This window comes from Physeter macrocephalus, chromosome 16 (assembly GCF_002837175.3).
Source record: "Physeter macrocephalus isolate SW-GA chromosome 16, ASM283717v5, whole genome shotgun sequence".
Classification (NCBI taxonomy): domain Eukaryota; kingdom Metazoa; phylum Chordata; class Mammalia; order Artiodactyla; family Physeteridae; genus Physeter; species Physeter macrocephalus.
In genome coordinates, this window is record NC_041229.1 from 11974672 (window position 1) to 11997614 (window position 22943).

Consider the following 22943-nt stretch of genomic DNA (forward strand, 5'->3'; position numbering starts at 1 on the left):
TGGTGCTGGTGCTGGTGAAGATGATGGTGATGGTGGTGGTGCTGGTGCTGGTGAAGATGATGGTGATGGTGGTGGTGCTGGTGCTGGTGAAGATGATGGTGATGGTGGTGGTGCTGGTGCTGGTGCTGGTGAAGATGATGGTGATGGTGGTGGTGGTGGTGAAGAAGATGATGATGATCCTTCATAATCTCCTGGAAAGGTGCTTCTGTGACCCCTTCAGTGGTACATTTCCTTGGTCAGCCACTCTGATAGGCAGGAGGCTCTTCAGTATGTCTGCTTCCTGCTCTAATTAGTGCATCCTTTCCTACTTCTAAGGCTTTTTAAGGTTGGAGAAAGGATACACTAAGAATAAAGAGTTGATTATTAGAGTGACGGGGAGGTCGGGAGGCCTTCAGAGAGGCACTTGGAGTGACTGCCGGAATCCCTGTTTCCCCTGATGTCAGAGGACCAGAGGAAAGGAGGGTGAGAAGGTTAATGGAGGAGAATGAGAAAGGAAGAGGGGGTTGAAAGGAGCCCCAGGGCACAAAGCACCCTGAGCTGACGGAGTGACAGGGAGCAGCCAGGAGGGGACAGGTGTGACTGGCACGGCAGAAGGGCGCGCGTGGCTTGGTCAGAAAAGAGCTTACAGAAGAGAACTGAATGCCGAAGGGGTTCCTCAGCCCTATGGGATCTGATCTGTATGCGACGGGCCAGCAACCCAGACTCTAACCCTGGTTCCAGGATTAGGGAGATTCAGGGAGTAGAATAATCCAAATAGTGGAAAGACCTGGGAATTCCCTCCTGATACGACGCTTCCTTGTCTCGCCTCTCCCCCCATAAAGCATGGTTGCCTCTCTCTCGGTATTTTGCTGGGGCTGCGGCCCCTGACCCACGCTGGTTGATCCTGGTGCAGGAAGGGGGAAGCCAGGACCTGCCAGGAGCCTTGCACTGGACACAGCCTGCTGCTCCTTGGGACAACTGAGAGCAGGAGGCCATCCTGAGTGCCAAGGAGAAATGGGCTGGGGACAGAGAAAGGAACAAGGAGGAGGGATCTGCCACCACAGCAGCATGGCTAGGCTTACCTGCCGGAAACCATTCCTTGTGAACTGTAAGATTTTCAAGGCATAGTTGGACCTCTGGCCTTTGCTGTTGAATTCAATGTGGCCGGTGAGACCTTCCAATTCTACCTGTCCAAGAGAGAGTGAGTTACAGCACCAAATAGGACCCGCCTTCCACGTGGCCCCAAGCAAGCATTCCACCATGCTGGTTAAGGATGCCCAAGAGAAGGGAAGCCATCAAGATCCATTCTCCTGTCCACCTCTCAGCCACAGGATCTTCAGACTATGCAAGTGATGTCTCCGGAACCAGTTCAGACTTGGCCGGGGCTAGAGGAGGAAAGGATGTCCCACACCCAATGACCTCACAGCTGCTGCATAAACCAACTTGATGCTGAGATGCTAGCTTGAGCTCAGATCCCCCTGAGCTCCTCCTCCAGGCCCTTGGCTGTGAATAGCATTTATCCTCCTTGGGCAGCTACCCACCCACCTCCAAGCTGCAGGATAACCTGACTCTAACTGTAAAATCCTAGCTGCTCTCCCCCAGGCTCCTCTGACAGGAGATGGCTTCTTCGTGGGCTAGGATCACATCCATCCCACCAGAGGTGGCTTGGCTGGGAGAACCCTGGGGGAACCCAGCATCAGGCCAGAAGTGTTGAGCCTGCAACTCCCTGAGGGGCCACAGTCTATGACAGCATCATCCATCTGTCCCCACTTGTGCAGAGCTTTTCAGGGACCACCTCTGAGCCAAGGGGTCAAGTTCCAAGCCTGGAATCCAGAGACCCCCCTAACAGTCTAAGGCTCAAGGTCCATTGCCCTGTAAACAAACTTGCCATGGATTCTCGGTGGCTTTTAGGGATTAGGGAACAACTCTGACCGATGATCCCCTCAATGGGGTCACCACAGATCGCTGTTTTACCCGGGGCTGTGATGTACTGGGGAGGTCTGGAGGTGAGGAGCCTTGAACAGTGGTCCCCACCCCCCCGCAGGCTGGGCATGGCCCGCAGGGCCCCCACCACCCCTCACCATGCGCAGGTAATTCATGAGGCTGGTGCCATGCTGCCAGATCTGGGCCGAGCCACAGGACAGGGGCTTCACGCCGATCTCCTGGCTGCGGTTCAGCTCCTGCACCGCCGTCACCACAGCGTAGACGGCGTCAAACAGTAGGGCGGAGGAGAGCTGGGAGTGGGCAGAGAGACGAAGTGACAGGTGTAAAGGAAGGAAAGGGAAAGGAGGAAGAAAGGAGAAGAGGAGGAAGAAAGAAAAGCAAAACAAAGAAGTAAAGGCGTGTCTCTGATGCCCTGGGCCCACCTCCTGCCTCTGGGGTCCACTTCCCCTAAGAGTCCAGTGCTGGCCCAAGGCGACAATGGTGGCCAAGCCTTCTCTAAAATGGGACCATCAAGCCACCTCTTTGGGCCCCAAATGATTTCAAGGGTATCCTATTCTCCTTTTTCTCCAGGGAAGTAACATCTTCCACTGATCTGAGAAGCCCCAAGGAAGGGGCAGGGTGCTTATCTCAGGAGGTGGAAGGAACCCTACCCTGAGATTTGCCCATTCTGCAAGGCTCAGTTGAAGGTCACTTCCTCCTGGAAGACCCCCTTGACATTGTTTCTTCCTAAATGTACCTACTATTACAGTCTACTTTGTACTATTCAATATGATGAGCATATATGAAGTATATGGTGAGTTCAAAGCCCAGCAGTGAGCAAGACCCTATTCCTGTGATAGATTAGAGTGGAATTGGGCAGGGGAGATGGGGAGATAGGACACAAATAAAGGTAACGTGAAACTGAGTGACATGGGCCAAAAGGTCTGTTGGGGGGTCCAAAGAGAAGATACCTTATCTGGTTGGGTGATCAAGAAAATGTTTCTTGGAGGATTCAGCATTGGAACTGAGCACTGAAGGATTTGGTAGGAAAGACATTGGATCTGGGGGTGGGGAGCAGCTGGGAAAAGGAGAAAGGCACTCCAGAGGGGGAACTGCAGGGCCAAAGACAAAGTGGGGGGGAGGGTGGAGCACACATGGGGGAGGAGGGCAGAAAGCAATAAACCAGAAGTGAGGTGGGGAGAGTGCTGTGAGGGCCGTAAAGGCAGGGGAAGGGCTAGTGCAGCTGTCTGTCCATATTTTCACCTCCCTGTGAAACTGCCAGCGCTTAGGGCAGGAACACGCAGGGCCTCAACCTCTATCTCCTGCATCTCGTCTAGAGCCAGGACCCTGCGTACAGGAAGCCCCCAAGACATATTTCTTGAATTGAATTAAATGTTGAGTGAAATCTGCCCACAAGGCTCAGCCTGAACATACATCCGGTTAACCGGGTGTCTGCAAGCTTTGGGGAGGGGAAGGTTGGGGTGTTTGGGAGGATGTGGTAGGAACAGAAGAACAGAAGATGCCTGTCCTTGGGGAATGTGCCATCTGAGGAGGGGGCCACACTCTGCTGTGTTAATGACAAGAGAACCTACCCAGCGTGAATGACTACAGGGTCTACACGGTACGGGGCCCTGAGGGGAGGCCCAGGAAGGCAGGCAGAGGCCTCCTCGTGGGAGGTGGGATGTTGGGCTCTGGAATTCAACCCACGGCCCCAGTGCAAAGCAAATTCCTCACTGAACTCTGACATCCCACCGCGGGCAATCGGCACTGTCCCTTCAGAGCCTAACCCGTCAAGAACACTCTCCATGTGGCATCTTACAACCTCCCTCCTAGCTGGCCGGGCCCTGGGACACCGGTCCCTCCAAGGCTGGAGGCAGAGAGACCAGCTGTGACCTCTTGGATCCTTTTCAAGCTCTCCAGACAGAGTATAAGCAGCCTGAGTCAGGGAGGTGCAGGAGAAAGAGCTCAAAACTCAGAACACCGAACCCCGAGTCTAGCGCCCAGGCCCCTCTTACGTGCTGAGTGACGGAACCTCGGGGGAAGCAAGTTCCCTGCACACAAGAGGTAGCATCCCTGCCTCACGGGTCAGTAAAAGTGCCCTCTAGACTGCCAGTCTCAGGGGTCACCATACCCGAGGGCGGGGAGATGCACCCCAGGTGCCCACAGGCATCGGCAGGGGCTCAGGAAGCCCATGCTGGCTGAGCTAGGACCCTGGGTGGGGGGGGTTAGTAAGAACAGGGAGCAATGGGGCAGAAAATGGGCTGGGAAAGAGGGATGTATTTCTCCACAGTTTTGCTCCATGTTGGGCAAAATGGCCTGTCATGGGAACTGGGTGGGCTGACTTTGGATAATCATTCTAGAAGGCAATTAGAGGGAAAAACAGCCAAATAAAGTTCTCTGCCCCAATTCCAGTTCACTTGCACGCAACACTTCCTGGCCAGTGTGTTCTCCTTCCTCCCTCTCACCCTCTCTCTCCCTCTCTTGCTCCTTCTTTCCTTTCTTCCACCCGCCTCTGTCCTTTCTTCACACATCTATTCAGCCCCTATGATCCGGCGGGTACTGCAGGCCTCAGCACCTCCTGTTCTCCGCTGAGACATCCCACCAGGCGTGAGCCATTGTGTCCCCTCTGCCTCCACTGGGTCTTCTGCCCTCCCAGCTCTATCAATCACCCCTCCTTTCTGGCCCGGTCCTGAAGCCACCTGTGGCCACCTGTGGCCACCTGTGACCCGGAGACCAAGCAGGTAAGGGCACCTAAATCGCATGATCAGGGTCAGTGGAAACCTCTGTGGTCCCGCTGAGCCATGAAAACCAGCCACGTTCCTCCAAGTTCATCCATCACCTTCCGCATCCTCTTCTCCATCCCGCCACCCTTCCCCTAGCAGCTGAGCTCCTCCTTCACTTGATTCGAGGCTCACCTGCCTGGCGCTGGATGCTTCTCAGCAAGCCTACAGCTGTCTTGTCCTTGGCACACAATTCATTTCCCCCTGAGCACAAGTGGCTCCTTTATTAATGGACCTCCCACATTTCCTTGCCAAAGGACATATGGAAATTATGAATGCTACAGACTCTCCCTTTGCAGCTCGGACACACATCTACCTGAGGGAGAGGTAGCTACCCCTATTGACACTGCTTCTCCATCCTTCCGTTTGGCTATTTAAATGATGCCGTAAACTAATTTCTGTCTCCCTTGCCTCCCAGTTAACTTCTCCATCCTGAGATTCTCAAAATCACTCGTGTCAGAGCTGGAAGGGATCTTAGAAATCAACTAGTCCAACCCTCTCATTTTACAAATGAAGACAGGACTTCAGCCAGGACAGGACTAGACTGGAAGCCCAGCACCCCTTTCTCCAGGCTGGTTTCCACCCCTCTCTGCAGCGCCCTTTCCCCCTCCGTTCCTGACAAGGCTCCTCTGGAGAAGCCGGGGTGTGTCATTGCTCTATCAGAATTATCCGTGCCTCGCCTCCCAGGACAGCATGGGGCAATCTTCCTGGATGCAGTTACCTTCTCAACAGCAGATGCGAGCCTGAGACTCTTGGGCCAGAGCTGGGCATGGGGAAGTGTGCTAGGCAGGCTTCTCTGCTGCCCTGGGCTAAGTCATCTCCCAGTTTGCCTCGTGGTCTGACTGGTTGTTTGTCCTCAAGTTAGCCCTTCAGTTAAGAGCCACTTGGGGCCTCTACTGGAACAGGACTATAAGGGCAGGACAGAGGGGGCAGTGGAAGGGTACCACCAGCTGCCTCCCCAGCACCCATTCTCCCCTTCCTCCTCCCTAACAGAGCCCTCATTTCCTGCAGGTGTCCTCCCCTCCCCCAAGCAGCCATGCGCTTCAGGGGTCCCAGCCCCAGCTCCCAGGTGAGCCTGAGCGGTCCAAGAGCCATCCCATCCCCCCTGCCAATATGTGATTCGGGACCGGGCAGGTGGTCCAATTCTGACCAGTGAAACACGAACCGAGGCCTGGAGTGAGGGGCTCCAGAGAGGGGCTTCTCAGACGAGTTTCCTGTCTCCAGGAGAGGCAGTCCTTCCTCCTCCTCTGGACATTACTGGGTCTGGACATGACACCTGGACCTGCCGCAGCCATCCTGGCTCCATCCTGAGGATGAAGTGGACACCGAGGGCGCAGAGCAGAGATGCAAGGAACCTGGGTTTCCAACGACATCGCTCCAGGATCTGCCCTACCTCTGGACTCCTCTGGACTTCCTGTGACACGTGATAACACACTTCCTTTTTGGTAAGAGACAGTTTAATTCCGGATCTCCGTTACTTGAGTCTCAGAGCATCCTAACTGGTACCGAAGCCTTGGGGACCCCCTTTGTCTCAGGGCAGGCCCCCAGAGAGGCCTGGCCTTATCCCCTCTCCAACCCCCCTTCTTCTTCTCACGAGGCTGCGTGCTGGTCCCCGGAGACTTGCAGACACAGCTCACCATGCTATTTCTCACATCCTCCCACCAGGCCCCAAGCTCTTCCTGCCACATGGTTGCCGCTATTCCCACTCCGTCTGGGACGTGGTTTTCTTGGCTGATGCTCCCTTATTAGCAAATGATGCAGATGCTGGGAAATCGGCGTGTGTCTGTTTGCAGTGTTCTTTGGCATCTTGAACTCTGGGGCCTTCAAGATTCTTCGAGTGCTTCTAGTAATTAGAGCTCCAGCAAGGGATGCTGGGGCTGGGAAGGAGGAAGCGGATGAAAGGAACAACATCAAGGTCCCTGTCTCCCCTCCAACTGTATCTTGCCTTCAGAGAGGTGACACAGCTGACGTGTCCCCAGTGCGCTCTGGGCTTCGTGGGCCCCTTCTGCAGTTCAACTTGGGCTGATTTGAGCTCCTGAAACCTCCTAAGTCCCGAACATCTTCTTTTCTCAGCTCAGTCTCCTAAGGGTCCTCCGTAGATCACCAGACGGCTCCTGGCAATCAGCCCAGGCCTCTCACTGGGACCCTCCAGCTGCTCCCCTGAATCCTTGTCTCCCATCCACACGCCTCCAGCTTATCCCTCCCACCCCGTCCACCGTTGCCAATTTCACCTCCGATGGTGTGAGAGCCTGTAATCTAATCTCTGCCTCATCAACTTTTCCATCTCACTGAGGGTCTCCATCCCAAAGCACCTTTTTGCTCTCCGAATTGCTTTCTTCCTCTACCATTATTTACTAATTCAGCTCTGGAAAGCATTTGGGACTGCAGTTGGGAAAAAGTTCTGGTACCCAGATAGCGCTCCATCCATGTCTCCAGGGCTGGGTCTGTGGTGCCCACCCTCCCTGCCCCTTCCCGTCGTCCATCCTGCTTCCCTTTCACGAGCCCTCACTGTCTTTCTGTGGTTTCTGATCGCCATCTGCGTGTGTGTGCCTCTGAGCCTTGTCTCTGCTTCTCCTGTCCTGTCTCTCCTAAATATTAAATCTCCCAAATGACTCAACCCTCATTTAAAATCCTCCCCTTTCTTGGCTCCAAAATGCTGCTTGGCAAACACCCTCGATTCTCTTGCTTTTATATTTTCATTTGTTTCTTCATTGTTATCTTCTTTTGAGCTGTTTGTAAATTGTTCAGGGGAATGAGACTCTGTATAAATTAAGATGAATCAATCTGACTCAGGAATAGCGGCTGAGTTTCTCCCCCACCCATCCAAATAAAAATAAGAATGTCTTCTAAACTCACACCTGTAACCCTCATCTTCCCCGACACCCCCCAGATCACTGGATTCCCAGAGTCCTCTTGGATGTCCGTTTGTCTCAGAACTTCTGTCGCTTAAACACTGACCCCCAACATGATACCAGGACGGGAACCGTTAAAATCTCATGGAGTAGTTCTTACAATCTGGATTTTATTCAATGAAATAAACACTTAATTACAAACAGCTGTTTTAGCCTAATTCTAATTACTTAATCTAGCCACCTGTAATTTTAATGATTTTCCACGATTTTTGTTCTTTGCCGCGCGATGAATGGGATTGGCACGTGAAATTAGCGGGGATGTGTCTCCCTTCACGAGGCTGTCTTCTGTCATTGTCATCACCTCGGGCGAGAAGCATGTCTGTGGCTTGCGGGCAGCCACCTGGCGGACACAGCCTGGTGGGCGCAGCGCTGAGCTTTTTCCTTTGGTGGTCACCCTTCGGTTCAGCCACTCCCTCTCTGTGCCCTTGGAACTGGGCCCCCGTTCCAGCGAGCTGCAACTGGAATATCATGGGCCGGCTGGGAAGATGAGGAAGAGAGGAAGACACACTCCAGCTGGGAGGAAAAGAAATGAGACAGAAGAAAATGCAAAGAAAACGTGGCATGTGGGAGAGAAAGAGGAACAGAAAGAGAAAGAAAGGAAGGAGGTTATGGTGACAGAGGAAAGTGAAGAGGGAAGAGTCAGGGGAGGAGATGAGAAGGAAAAGAGAATGGAACCGACGGAGAGAGGAGGGGAGAGGGGAGAGGACCTTGGAGGAAAGCCGGGGGGAGGAGAGCAGTCCCTGCGAGACAGGAGTGGTTGCAGCCTCTTTAGAAAGCTGGATGGGGAGACAAACCGGGCTGCGCTTTCCTGGAACTGATTCTTTCTCACCTTCTGGCTCCCCAGCAGATGAAAGAGCTGGGCTGTATGCGCTGGGAATTTCTGTCCCCAAAGGGACAGGAAGAGGCACCGCTTTGCCAAAGGTAGATGCCGAAGCGAGAAGCCTCGAGAAACGTGTGTTGCTTCCAGGTGAGGAGTTGCTGTGTCATCTTCCCTTCAGAGACCACAGAGACCATGGCCAGAAGGTTCTGTAAGCTGTACAGTCCAGGCTTCGCTGGAGCACCATCCTCTGGAGGCCCTCGGCAGGCCCCGGATCTCCTCATTTCACCTCAGTTTCTTCATCTGTCAAAAAGGGATGCACAACCGCTCTTGTCCGTTACTAGGGTGCCATGAGGAGGAAGAAGAGGTCAGGGTGGGATAATTTCAAGCATCAGTGGTTCAGCATTCTGTCCGTTTCTTCACTCCCTGACCCTGAGTTTGTGAATGTGGCATTCCTTGGCCAACGAAATGAGGTGGAAGTCACAGCGTGCCTGTCCCGGGAGCCTAGGACTATGAGGTCTTGTGCATTTCCACTTGCTTTGTGGCTCTCCGCCCACCACCATGAGCATATACCAGGCTAGCCTGCTGGGCCAGGAGAAGGATGAGAGGCACGTGGAGGAGAGCCGCCCCAGCCTCGATCAGCCGACCCCCAGGCATTGGGTGAGCTCAGGCAGATCAGCAGAGCTGCCTGCTGAGCCAGCGTAGACCAGCCGATCCCTAGCTGACCCTCAGCTGCACGAGCTACGTAAGCGTTCATTGTTGTAAGCTGGCGAGATTTGAGGGTAGGTTGTTACACAGCATTTCTGTTGCAAAAGCTATCTGATATATTTACTAATGCTTCTCCCAGTGTCTGGCAGATGGAATGTTAAATAAACTCATTCAATGAATAACTGTGAATTGAGGATGGAAGCATATCCCATTTTACCTTCACAACAATCCTCTGACACGGTCAAGCATAACTGCCCAAAATCAGAGAAAGAAGAATCTGAGGCCCAGAAGGGTTACATAGCTACCTAAGATCACACAGCAAGAAAATAGCAAAGCCAGTATTTGAATCCAGGTCCTGTGCCTCTAAGGCTAGTGCTCTTTTCAGCACCTGTGAGCACAGCCAGAGCTGGCCCTACAGCCCTGTGAGTGGCACTGCCTGGCCTTGGTATTGGGTCCTTATGAGGCAGGTACCAAGGGCTTCCCATCTGCCTGTTCATGGTCAATGTGAACACGAATGGAAGGGCTGAAACCCTCAGAGGGACATCAGCAGTGTGGCACCGGGACCCTTAATTTCACTTGGCCAAAGCCAAATGTGGAACGGTTTGGGTTGGAGAGGAGGTGGCAGGTTTTGTTTCCTCTCCTGACACTGTACTGTGAGCCTTTGAAGTGTGTCGGCACCTCATTACAACACCGGAGTCATGACTGCAAGAGCCACGGACAAGACCAGGAGCACAGGGCTCTACTCCTGCCAGGAGGGGTGAGCCTGGTCCTACCCCTACCCTGTGCTCGAGAAAATACGCACTGTCCCTTAAGCCCCTGGGGGTGAGGGCTCCCGTCTTTCAGATGTTTCGCCCCTGCCAAATCCTTCCTATGGAATCTTCCCTCTTTCGGCTCTAAAACACCCTGTTGGGATGTGCTCTGTAACCTTAAGAGCCTTGCAACTCAAGTTCTCAGGCCTCCTTCTCCCATCCGCTTCCCTGATGAAAGCTCCCCGAGCTTTGCATGAGCTCTGACCCTTTGGAAAGTTATGTGAGCATCACATGAGCTGCCTTATGGGGCTTTGGGAGGCTTAAATGTAACTCGGCTAGAACAGATCTAGAAAGCCAAGCCATCTCATCTCCTGAGAACCTGTCATTTAGCAAATGGACACGAGCAGACCTTCCTGAGCTGCCCCACGGAGTAAGGACATCAGACCCAGTGGAGAACAGCCAGGGAAACCTCTGTGTCCATCACAAATGGAGGGGAAGGAAGTGCAGGGGGAAACACACGGGTGAAGGCACAAAGGAAGTCTCTCTGGACAAGCTCTACCACGGGCAGTGGTCCAGGGAGATGAAAGAGCACTGGACCAGGAGTATCAGAATCTAGTTTCACCTGCAAAAGGCTTGGTGTTTGCCCTTGAACAAGAGCCCCACACCCTCGTCCCTCACCCCCATTCCCAGCCTGGGCTTCAGTCTGTCTGAGAAATGAGGGAACAGATCAGCTAAAGCCCTTTCCAACGGTAAGAGTCTTGGATTCTGAACGCAGGCGGGTCTCAGCAAGAGCATCACCAGGAGTCTGGCCACAGACATCACTAAGTGACCACGCGGGGCCACTCTCCCTGCTGACTCCTCTACGCTTGCTGCTCACAGCTCCCCACTTCCCCACACGTGTCCCCTGTGACCCCTTCCCAGCATTTCTAGAGCCTCTTTTTGAGCTGGGCCTGGAGAAGGCTGGAGTCCAGGGGCTGTTGAATCTGGGGGGTCTGGCCCACAGAGGGGGTGTGCATGGCGGCAAAGGGGCACCAGGGAGGGGCTTGGTGGGCACTTACTGCGGGCCCCGCGAAGGGCACATGGTCACAGTTCTCCTGCCAGGACTGGTTGAGGCTCTGGGCAAACTCTTGGAAGAAAGCATGGGACTGGTTGAAAATGGAAAATCCCAGGATGTTGACGCGATCGTCCATGAGGCCGTCCATCCTCTGGAGTGAGAACTCCTGAAAGACGCAGCAGGCAGAGCAGAGCAGGGTTAGGAAGGGAAGGGTGGGCTGGGCTCTGCAGGAGCACAGCTGGGCAGTGCGTTCTAGCCACATGGACACCATTGCCAGGCGCTCTGCTAGGTGTCAGGGTCCAGAGATAACGGAGAGTTCTTCTTCAAGTAGCTCACAGTGTTGAGGTGCCAGGAGGGAGAAATAAACAGAAAGATCTCTAAGAGAGGCATGTGTACGATGCTCTGGGTGGAGAGAGAAAGAAAAACACAAATGAGATTGTGGAGGCAGGACTGGGTCTGCAGAAGGTGTGACCCACGAGCTGAGTCTTGAAGGATGCCTAGGCGTTTTCTGGGTAGAAAATGTGGACGGACAAAGGCTATTCCAGACAGAAGTCACCATGGATACAAAGGCATGGAGGTGAGACAGTGCGTGGGCGCCTGCAGTGTACTCTGACAGAAGCATCGCTCCTCAAAGTGTGTCCGCAGAATACCTGCCATCAGACTCACCCAGGTATCTGTAAAAAAAGTGATGATCCCTGCGGCCCACCGGACACCAGCTGAATCTGGATCTCGGGAGCCGAGGCCCAGGGGTCTGCATTTACAGCGGGGCCCAAGGTCATACGCACACCAATGTTTGGGAGTCACTGGGTCAGCACTAGGAGGCATGTGGGTGGGGAGACGGTGAGAGATGAGGCTGGAGACGTCAGCAGGGGCCAGAGCACAGTGGCCCGGCTGCCAGGCTGGGGAGCTTGCACTTTATTTTGTAGTGATGGGACCTGAGGGCACTGTCAGCAGAGGAGTGACAAGATCAAGTTTGCTAAGAATCTCAACCTGAAGGTCTGCAGGTAGGGCTGTGCCTTCATCTGTTATTACTATGTTTTACTCATTTAACACACATTTAAGTGCTTATTATGTGCCAGACATGGGCACAGAGGGTGTTCTAGACACAGAAGATGTGAACAAGAAACACATTTCCTGATGTCCAGGAACTTACAGCTTTGGGGAAAAGACAGATTGTAAATAGACAAATAAATACATATACTGTCAGATATCTATGGGGGGCTAGGGTGGGGCTGCTACTTGAGATGAGGCAGTCAGAGAAACCCCATGTGGGGCAGTGACATTTAGAAGCTCAAAGGAATTCTCCCAGGAGGTGCGGCCCTCACCCGATCACCTGGCCGGGGCCACGTGTTCACTCAGCTAAAGCCTGCAGGTGTGAGTCTCATTGAGGCCAGATAGTGTCACAGGGAGAAGAATCCCCCTCCTCAGGCAGGGCTGAGCTCAGAGCCCTGGACTCCCAAGACCCACCTTGGCCCTATACAGGGAAACCAGGCAAGAGGGTGTGGGCTCTTCGGCCCGCTCATTATTCCCGCTCCCGGAATAATGCCTTCAAACGCGGGTCAGGCCATCCTTGTGCGTTGAATTCACATTCATCGCACGTTCATTCCACGTGCCTCGCACGCAGCTCTGCGTCCGGTGGGCACGTGGTCGTTAGACCCCAGGACCAAGCCATCAGCCACTCAGCCCGACAGGACCGAAGGCAGGGGCCTTGGGCTTACTTCGTGGCTGAGCGGAAACATGACTTTCCTTCAGGCGGCCTCCTTGTCTTAGGACTCAGCTGCTCCAGGCCCCTGGCACGTCCCCGTCATCCTCCCTCACGTCCACAGCCACGGCCAAGCCCTTGGGCCACAGGCCTGAGCTCTGCCCGGAGTCCACCCTCATTAGCTGCAGCTTGCAGACTGAAGGTACAAAGATTCCTTTGGAGCCACCAACCCCCGACAGCGTGGAGAGGGATGAGGAATAAGTGTATCTTGGATCCTGCCACGCTCCCGCCAGTGGAACACGGACGTGCCAGAGGACGTATTGATTCATAAGCTGATATTATCTCCTGTCTCCCTAATAGGGCAGCTACCCACGCGCCATGGGCTATCAGCGGACACGAGGGGACAGGTGGCTAATGAGAAGAGATGCACCTGGCAAGGGGGAGGTGGCAGGGCGCAGAGCCAGGCTGCTGTCAGGCAACCGAGGGGCCTCTCCAGCTGTGGTTGATGCGGAGGGAGACGTCCCCTCTCCCTCGGCTTCCTTGTCAATGTGGGCAGCTCATCGCGCCCCGCCCCGTCCTCACGCGCACAGCCTGGTGGAAGGAGGCCCATTTCAAGAACCCCCGACACTGTGACGTCTACAGACGCACGGCGGCGGTAGAGGGGATACGCGGGAAGGGCTTTGGTGTTCATATCCAGGTCCCACGCTATACTGAAATGTATGACCTTCAGGAAGTATGGCCTTCAGGATCTGGGCTTCAGATCCTCATTTAGTAAAGCGGCACAAGGATAGCAACCTCAGAGGTTGCTCAAGGAACAAGTAAGATGCACGCACAAGGCGCATCACATCTGGCCCATGAGAAGCGTTCAACACGCGACAGTTACCGAAATGCTGCCATGAGATCGCGGGCAGCTTCTGGCTTCCTGCTTCTTTAGTTCCACTTGTCCCGGAAACTTGAGTTCGGAAGGTGTGTCCTCGAAATGCACGTCACCGGCAGGGTAAGAATGAATGAACGAATCATAGACACTTAGAGACAGCCCCTCTAGAGGTCAGCCAGCCCGTCTTCCTGCCTTTTAATTCCTACCTTCTCATCCCCCAATTATATCCTATTTTCAAAGGCCCCCTTAAGATAAAAAGATCCAGGAGCTTCCTCGATAATCCATTACATTCATAATGACCCACGGGAGAGCCTGTAAAAGGACAAGAAAGGGGTGGCGTGTTCTCTTACTCTAATTTCCCAGGACACTCCGGGCTCTATTCTTTAAGCACCCTCACAGTTAGGAAATGCTTCTTTATGTCTAAACTTACACTCTCCTGCTGCTATTGAAGCCTGGTATCTAAGCAAATATGGGAAACAGCTGACCACCGCCAGTCTGTACGCAAAGGAAATCTTCTGAGCTCTAGCATTTCTCAGAGTGTGTTCCTCAGGACGCTAGCTTTTCCAGGAGGCGTTAACAGACGTTGCGTGAAAACAAGGTCCCATATTCAAACGAGGTGAGCAAACACTGCACGTTCTAGTCACCTTTTCAAGATTCACAATGCACACTAGCATGGTAAAGGGTTAAAGAAGTCCTACAGTAAAGCAGCGTAATTTTGCTTAACCCAACATAACTTCCCAAACATATTGACCATGGAACACTTTTCCGCCCCAAATCTATGAATGTCTCACAGGAGCCTCCTACAGAATGCCCGGTGGGAAAGGTTACTCTAAGTATATCCAGGGAAACGTGTATCCTAACTCCCGAACCAAGTGGTGGAGGCACTAAGCTGAGAGGGATATTACATAAGATCAACCAGTTTCAGGATGGGAGGGGAGTAAAGGCCCTCTGGCTCCTGTCGTCCACCATGAGCTCTAGCCAAGAATATACCCTGGCCTCACTCAGGTGCCCTGTGCTCCCCCAGCCACGCTGCCCGGCTGGCTGTGACCTTAACCGAAATGACAAAGTGTTAGGAGCCCTGGGGTGGATCAGGTTCTCACGGGGACCTTGATTCTCTTCTTATAAATGTCCCGGGAAGGAAAACCTCAAGGTCCCCCACTCCCATTGGCAGTGGATTCCATCATCATCAAGAGACCAGGGGAACCAGGGTGAAGAACAGAGCCAATGGCCGCCTGGTAAGGCCGAGTGGTGGCACAGAGACCAAAATCAAGTCTTCAATTACCCCAAGAGTGCCTGCCTTTGTGACAGTGCTTGTGGTGCCAACAAATTTTCAAGCCCGTGTCCTCTTGCGCCCAAGGCCTGTGTTTTCCTGAGAGCAGGGATGTGTCTGCCGCATTTTTGAACCCCACACTGCACCCAGCATAGTGCCTGAGGCCTAGAAGTTGTTTGGTAAATATTGGTCAAGGCTGTTGATGGAGGACGTTTCAATGTCCTGGGGTCCTCACTATGCCTGACTCTGCTCATGGCCTAAACCCTATAGAAGGTGTAAGAACGTGAGCAGAACTGGTGTGACCCCTTGATTGCCCTCTGGAAGTTACATTATTATGTTTCGAAAAGCAAATTCCTGACAGCTTGTTTTCTTATCACTGTGCTTCCTCATTTAAAAAATTTTTAATGTGCACACATTTGTGTACGTGTGAGCATATGTGAGCATGTTTGTGTGTGTGTGTGTCCTTCTGTATACAGTGATTTTCAAGGGACTGAGTAAATGCAATTAAAGGTCATGTCATGGCCACGAGTGAATACAGGGGAGTGTTATCTGGAACGAAGGGCGTTCAGAACAGGCCTGGAAGGAAAGAGTCACGCATAAAGGCTTGAGAGCCACGTGGGTGCGGCGGCTCAGCTGAGTGACCCTCACTTTCTCCAGCAGCTGTGACATTTCCAATGTCCTGGTTTGCCCACCGGCGTCCACTCACCGGTCCGTTGCAGGGACCACTCCATGGCCCTACAGCCTGCTCATCCACCAGGCCAGGAGCAAGGGCAGGCTGTGAGGGGGGGTGGGGAGGGGGGAGGGGGCAAGGTCAGCCGACTAGAGCTAAAAGCGTAAGAGCTGTTCATCATCCAGACTCGGCTCCTGTGCTTGACTTTAAGGAGAAAAGCAGGAAACCAAAGCACAGGTCCAGGCCATGTCCTGGGGTCAAGTCCATCTCCTAACCCTTTGCTGCCTAGGTCTGGGTCCAGGTGAAATGGGGAAGTGGGGGAAAGGCACTGTATTCTCTCCGCCCAGCAGCCCCTTCTCCCTTATTTCTTTTCCCTAATTCTAACCCACCTAGGGCATGACTATCGCCTGGGCCACTTAAGCTAGACACTTCAAAGGCAGCCTCAACCCCCGCTTCTTTTAACGGTACATCGAGTCAATCCTTTCCAATCTGTCTCCTAAATGTCTCCTGAATCTGTCCCTTCCTTTCCAATCCCGCCCGGTCAGGCCTTCATCATTTCTCCTTTGCAGTCGCCCATTAAGCGAACCGCCCCTCTGATCTCGGGAGACATAGCCACTACATGGCATAACTCCCAGCTGCCATTCACATCGATGGTAATGTGAATGGCGCCCCCTGGAGTTGTGCCATGTGGAGATCTCATCAGGAGACAGCAGGATATGGTAGAAAGAGATTTTGAAATAAGACAGTCCTGGGTTCAAATCCTGTCTCGTCACATATTGGTTGGGTGATCTTGGGCAGGCCTGTAACCTCTCTGAATTTCGATCTGCTCACCTGTAAAATGCAGATAAGAACATCCACCTTGCAGGGCTAATTCACACATAGTGCAGTCCATCCTCCATGCTGCCTCTTCTCCTTCCTTCTCCTGGTCTCCACAGTCTAGCTGGGTCCTGACAGAGGGAACTATCTGGCCTGGGGGCTTCTCTTGCCTTCTCCTCTCCCCCCTCGCTCTGCAAGAAGCTATCCTTGGCTACTTGTCAAATGAGAAAAGTTTTGCTAAGCAAGTCACCATAAGGTGCTAAATTGCTTGGTGTGGCTATTTGTGTCGAGACAGAAGCCTTGAGTTGAAGCTCCAGATCTTCCAACCGTACATAATTCTAACAAAGCAATAATTATAATAATAATAACTGAGACAATTTATTGACCACCAACTGTGTGCCTGGCAGAACTAAGCACTTCACGTGCATGGTCTCAATCCAACCTTACAGCAGCCCTATGGCATGGGAGTTATTAGCGCCAATGTATAGCTGAAGGAGCAGAGACCCAGAGGAGTGAAGTGGCTTTCCCATGGCCACACAGCTGTAAACAGACCCAGACCCAGTGCTCTACGTGCTTGTATCACTTACTCACCACCGTGAGTGGGGCACCAAGGGTCAGAGGACACTATGAGCTCGTGCTGATTGTGCTGTAAAAGAGCTGGCAAAATAGAGTTAAAATTCATTTCAGAATACACAACTCGACTTTAAGAGCAGTGACTTCTGGTCTAAGATTTGCAGCTACAAAATGAACACTGGTAGTCTAAGAGAGTGAAGGGATTACCCAACATCAACTAGATCTCTGCCTGAGAAGGGTTTTAATTACAAAGGGGCCTGGAGATTGGTGTGGGCTCCAGACTGAGCAACTGAACACTGATCTTGAGAATATGGGAGAGCCGAGGTTCACCCCACACCGTGTCTGTTCAGCATGAAGACCCCCAGGAAGGAATACAAGCCAACAAGCAGGTAGCAGGTGGGGAGTATTTAGACATAAATGCAGTGTAATTGAAGACAGGAATGGCTAAGATGCATAGAGAAGTAGGCAGGTAAAGGCAGCTTCATGAACTTGGCTGACTTCGGCTGAGAGTGCTTCAGGAGCCTCGGTCATCTCTGGTCACCATCGTCTGAGCCACAAATGCTTTCCTGCTGGCCTGTCTTGCTCACTACTGTATCCCTAGCGCAGAGAAACTCAGTGAAACCAAAAGCTCGTTCTTTGGTTTCATTAAATGATTAGGAGAATAATTGTGTTGGAGAGAGTGGGTATGAATTTAGAGTCACAACATTTTAAATCATACACTGTCTACTGGTGTTTTGTCCTAGATTTTGTTCACTGAAATCCCAAATTCCAAAAGCCAATCTTTGCTGTTTAATCTTTTAATCTCTTTATTTTAGTCTCTTTTCATGAGACAGGATTCCTTGTTACAAAATGGGGGAAATAACACTTCACAGTGTTGGCTGTGAGACTTAAAAGAGATAATATATAGGAAAGCGCTATGTAGATTGGAAATATGACATGACTTATTAGTACTTGACTTATTAGTACTATTAGTATAACAATAAAATAGCTCAAGGAAAGCATTTTGCATTCACTTTCAGGCATCATTAACAGGCAATGAGGAAGACAGGGTGGGCAGGGAGCCTTCTGTCTTCCCTACAGATTATGCCACGAAGGAAAGTCTCTCTGCTCTTGCATAAAATTCTCCCTCAGTTGGCCTGAGAACCTCAGCAGCTCCCTTCCTGCCAGGGCCACAGGCAACCTGTAAAAGGTGCCATCCCAATGACGCCTCTACAACCTCTGCAATCTCTTCGGATTTTGCTACCCGGACCCAGTTGGGATCCTTTGCTCCAGAACTGGTTCGTATCCTTACGGTGGTGCTTCAAGCAGTCTCCTGTTTCTCAGCTGCTTTCACCCAAGACTCAGCCTTTGATCTCCTCTGCTCCATGCTCAGCCCTGGCCCCTAACTTCTTGGGAGAGGAGACCAGCAGCCTCCTTTCACCAGAATCACAAGTCATTTATTAAACGTCAATTTATTATTGAGGGTAATAACATCGACTACTTTCATTGGCACGGCTTTACAAGGCTTATGAGGCACTTTCCTGTATCCCTCCTGTCCTCACCAGCACACTTGGTATGGACAGAACAGGTTTTATTCATATTCCCACTTGATGGAAGAAGAAACTGAAGTGCCTAGGAGTTGCCCGAAAGACAGACATGGGATTAAGATCCGGGTACCTGGCATCCAAGATCTGCGCTTATAATTCCATTCCTCCCTACTGCTCACTCAGCACTAGGCTAGGTCACCAGGACACAGCATAGACTCAAACGCATGAGCCCTTCCCTGAAGTTGTTAATGATTGATAACTTTTAACTTTCTCACCCCGGGAGCACTGAGAACACCAAAAGATTCCAATTTCTTAAGCTATTATTAAGAAGCTGGAATGATGGAAGACACCCTCAAGACGACATCACTCCTACACTTGAACTTCTTATTGTTCCACCCCAATCTAATCGCCTCCCTTGGTTGCCTACCTGTGAATGTGACCCCTAGTCACCCATCATTCAGGCTGGGATCTGGAACTCATCCTCCACTTCTCCCAGTCTCACACTCCCCATCTCATCCATGTATGCATGCATGCAGTCAGTCATTGTCACTGGAAACATATTATCTCCTTAACATCTCTTGAATTTGTCCCCTGCTCTCCATCCCTGTCGCCTCTACCTCGATTCATACCTTCACCAGCTTATTCTTGGACTACAAACGAATTTTGGTTTCCCCTCCTCCAGTCTTGCCTTTCTCCACGTTCCTCCTTCATGCTATCGCTGGAGAGCTCTTTCTCAACTATCCATTTGATCGTGAATCCCTCTCCACCTCCCAATGCTGCTGACTGCACACAGGACAAAAGCAAACTCCTGGACATATTTGGTTCTTCATGCTAAGATTCCTGTCTACCCCTTTGCTCATTCTTCACCTTGACCTCCTCCATCATCCAAGAACTGGCCGCTGTCCTCACAGGTATACCTATCATCACTTAAAGATGTTTATCACATGAGTTTGTTCAAAGCAACTTCCCAAGGACTGGGTGCTATTGAAGGCAACTCTACTTACCTTACCAGCATCTACCCTGGTGCAGAGCTTATGGAAAGAAGTCAATGCTGGTGACTGAATGAATTTAGGAAGGGAACACCTGTCAGGCTCTTCCTCATCTTACCGCATGGGCAGCCCGGTCCTCTCTACTTTCAAGGCTCTTTCGTATGGCTATAGCCATTCATTTTCCCTTGGGACCCAAGGTATGGTGGAGGCCAGGACCCAGACCTTTGTCTTATAAGTGGCCTCTCAGCCTTTCTCAGGAAAGCCCCAAAGCCACCAGGAGTCCAGAATCTTCTGGGTATGCTCACATCCTCTCCCTCCCTCCAGGTACCTGTCTATTTATCTGCATCAAAGCCCGTGCTCTCGGCAGACTAGGTGATTGCTTTTTGTGTAATAGGTCTTTGAAGAAAGGAGCAGCTGGGAGACTAATTCATACCTGTCAATGAATTCCAATTAATGGGAGATCTGGCCCTAAAACTTCCGGCTCCCAGCTCTCCTGGATTCTTCTCCCTACGCGTCTCCTATTCATTTATCTCCATGATCTGAGCATGTACAGCCCTCCCTCCCGGGAACCCTGTCCCTTCTCTGCTTTTCTTTCCCAACATGAGTCCACAAACAGGACTTCAAAAGCAGACCGTATTCTCTTGTTCAACACTCTGTTGCCTGTACCTTACTCTGCGCCTGTGCTTAGCAAGTGCTCATACATTCATTAAATGAATTCATGTTCACCAGCAAACGCCCATCAGGGTGGGACCACCTTACCAAGGCTTCTGTCATTTGCTCGCAGGAAGAAGGAAGACAGAGGCCAGGGGGGAGAACCCTCCCACCTCTACCCCAGCAGCTCTGTCTTCATTTTGTCTTTAGAAGACTTCTGCGCCGCTGGGACTAAATAAGTAGTTACTAACTATAAAGCCGAAACCTCAGTAGATCAAACTGACATGGGCAACGGTGGAGGCTTTGTGCTCTCCCCTGGGGCTGGGGGCGCCACTGCTTTTCCGAAGGCCTGCTTCCTCGTCAGGCATTGATTCCTCGCCTCTGAGGCCCCCTGCACTCAGGATCCACTGATCAGGCCTTCTGTCTACACGTCAGGTACTAAACCTCTCTCTTTCCAGGTCCCAACTCATTGGCCTCAGGCATGTAGAGACCCAAGGCACCCCCTCCCCATCTCTGCAGCAGGACCAGTGAGGGGCTCCTACAGGAGCTGGGCGTCTCGCCGTCTACGACACGCTCGAGATCACTCGGGAAGTATGTGACTAAGGCAGGACCGGGACCTGAGCCACCGGGCACTCAGACGGGTTCCCACAGCAGGAGGGAAATGTACGTAACAGGAGATTTTTCAGATCTTGGCCATTTTTGCCTCATTCTACAAAAAACCAAAAACCAAAACAAACAAAAAACCCTATCCCTGTCAAGGTCCATCTCCTTGGTGGCAAGGGGAGGCAAGTCCCAAACAGTGGCGAGCACAGATGCCAGGGGCACAGAGAGGGGTGGCCCTTCTCTCAGAATGCCTGTCTGTTTTCCCAAGCTGCGAGCTGACTGCAAGCTGAGGCCTGAAAGGTGAGCAGGAGTCAGCAGGTGAGGAGGTGGAGGAGCAGCTTCTAAGACAGAGAAAGGACAGGACGCACGGAGCCCCGAGGAGCGAGGCAGTGGCTCCGTGCGGGGCACTGCAATCCACCCCATCTGGCTGGGGTGCTGGGGCTACAGGGAAGGGTGCAGGTAGAGCCCAGAGGTCCGTTCAAAAGAGGCTGCTTTGGACTTTATCCTGGGGGTGATGGGGAGCTATTGCAGGGTTTTAAGCAAAAGAGAGGTATCATTAAAAGTGGTTTTAGAAAGATCTTAACTCTGGGCCAAGATAAAAATCCAACTTTGAAACTCCCAGGAGAGGCGTCCACCGTGTAGGTGATGGGGAGGCTTCAGCTGGGTGGGCAGGTGTCATGCTTACCACTGGGCTGTGAACGGGAGCTGTCAGCGCCACAAACACAGGGCCGGGGGAGCCTCAGATGGTGATTAATTGAGCGGTTGATGCCTTTGACCCTGAGGGAAGCCTGATGCTGGGGAGAGAGGAGCTCGATTGCTTAGTAATAACAAGAGCACTTGCTACTCTTAATGGTGCTTGTAATACAATCACACTTATAATGTAATAATAATAATACGATTTGCCATAATGTCTTTCCTGCTCAGTTTCTTTATGCTTTCCAAACATGCATTACATGCCAAACACTCTTCTCAGCAGGGCCCAAATTCCTCAGTGCCAGGATCCCCTGAGGTAGCTGCAGCATCCCAAGGGGGCTCAGTTTCCCCTTTGCAGAGCACCAAAGGCGTCGAGGGGCATGCCCCGCCAGAGCCCCGCAGTGGGCCAGCAGAGGGAACCTGGGTCTACCATCTATACTGTCAGGGGATGTACCATTTCCTGCCCTAAGAGACCCCAGGGCCTTCCTCCTGCTTCCCTGGCTACATCTCTCCTTGTCTCTCCGTTCACCAGGTGATTGGCGGGGAGGGGGAGGGAGCGAATGAAATAAACTAATTCACATGATTAGTGCAAAGAGTAGGCAGGATTCTAAGAAGACTCCTGCCAGGATTCCATGCCCCCCGCCCCCGCCCCCGCCCCCCCCCCACAATCCCTAGGAATATGACTCATGAATTTGACTTCCGTGATTAGGTTATGCTGTATGGCACAGTTGACTTTAAAAGAGGGAGATTATCCAGGCACACTAGCTCTTTAAAAAACAGTTTTCTCCGGCTGCTTGCGGAAGAGGAAGTCAAAGAGATTCAAAGTATGAGAAGGCCTGGACTAGAGGGAGATTCTCTGTTGATGAAATGGAGACATCACAGAGCGCGTCATGGCCAAGAAAGGGATGAGATGGAGGGGATGGAGGGGTCACGGGCAAGGACCGGAGAGTGACCTCTGGATGCTGAGAGTGGTCCCTAGGCAAGAGCTCGGAAGAAAACAGAGATTCCAGTCCTGCAACCAACCACAAGGATATGAATTCTGCCAACAACAGGAATGAGCCCGGATGAGGTCCCTGAGTTCCTGATGGGAACGTGGCCAGCTGACACCACATTTCAGCCTGAGCAGAGAGAGCCCAGCCGTGCGGTGCAGACATGTGACCTACAGAGCTGTGAGCCAGCCGCTGGTGAGGTTTAAGCTGCTAGCTTTGTAGTAGTCAGTTTCACAGTAATAGATAACTCAAACAGCACAGAAAAGCAATAAAGATCAGTTTGTTAAGGGCAAGATGTGGGTAGGGAGGTGAAGGGCAAATTCTCCACTGGACCACTTGTTGATTGAATGACCTCGGACGAAGCTTTCAAACTTCTCTGGGCCTTACTTCCCTGCTTGGTGGAACTGGAGCCTTGTAGTGATATTTTGTGGATTTAATATCTTGAACATAAACTTCCTAGTATGGTGTCTGGCACATCACTGGAACTCAGGGGGCGATGATGATTACAGTACCAGCTTGTGGAAATGGGTAGATTTTTATGATCAGACTCTTGATTGTGGATTATTGGGAATTACTGGATCACTGGACAGAGGCGAGGCTGGGGCATCTCTCACTGAATTAATGGGACTATCCGTGACAGAGGTCAAGGCAGGTCTCCCCTC

General features: G+C 52.1%; 1 protein-coding gene across 1 annotated transcript in view; it reads right to left on the minus strand.

Moving 5' to 3' along the window:
• GRIK4 (glutamate ionotropic receptor kainate type subunit 4) overlaps positions 1-22943 on the minus strand; it is a 307210-nt gene that overhangs the window by 99815 nt on the left and 184452 nt on the right. Inside the window, exons 7-9 of the mRNA XM_007121709.2 lie at positions 10927-11088; positions 2061-2213; positions 1062-1166 (exon numbers count right to left, since the gene is read on the minus strand). Of these exons, the coding sequence (XP_007121771.1) occupies positions 1062-1166; positions 2061-2213; positions 10927-11088 (420 nt within the window). The remainder of the gene's footprint in view (positions 1-1061; positions 1167-2060; positions 2214-10926; positions 11089-22943) is intronic.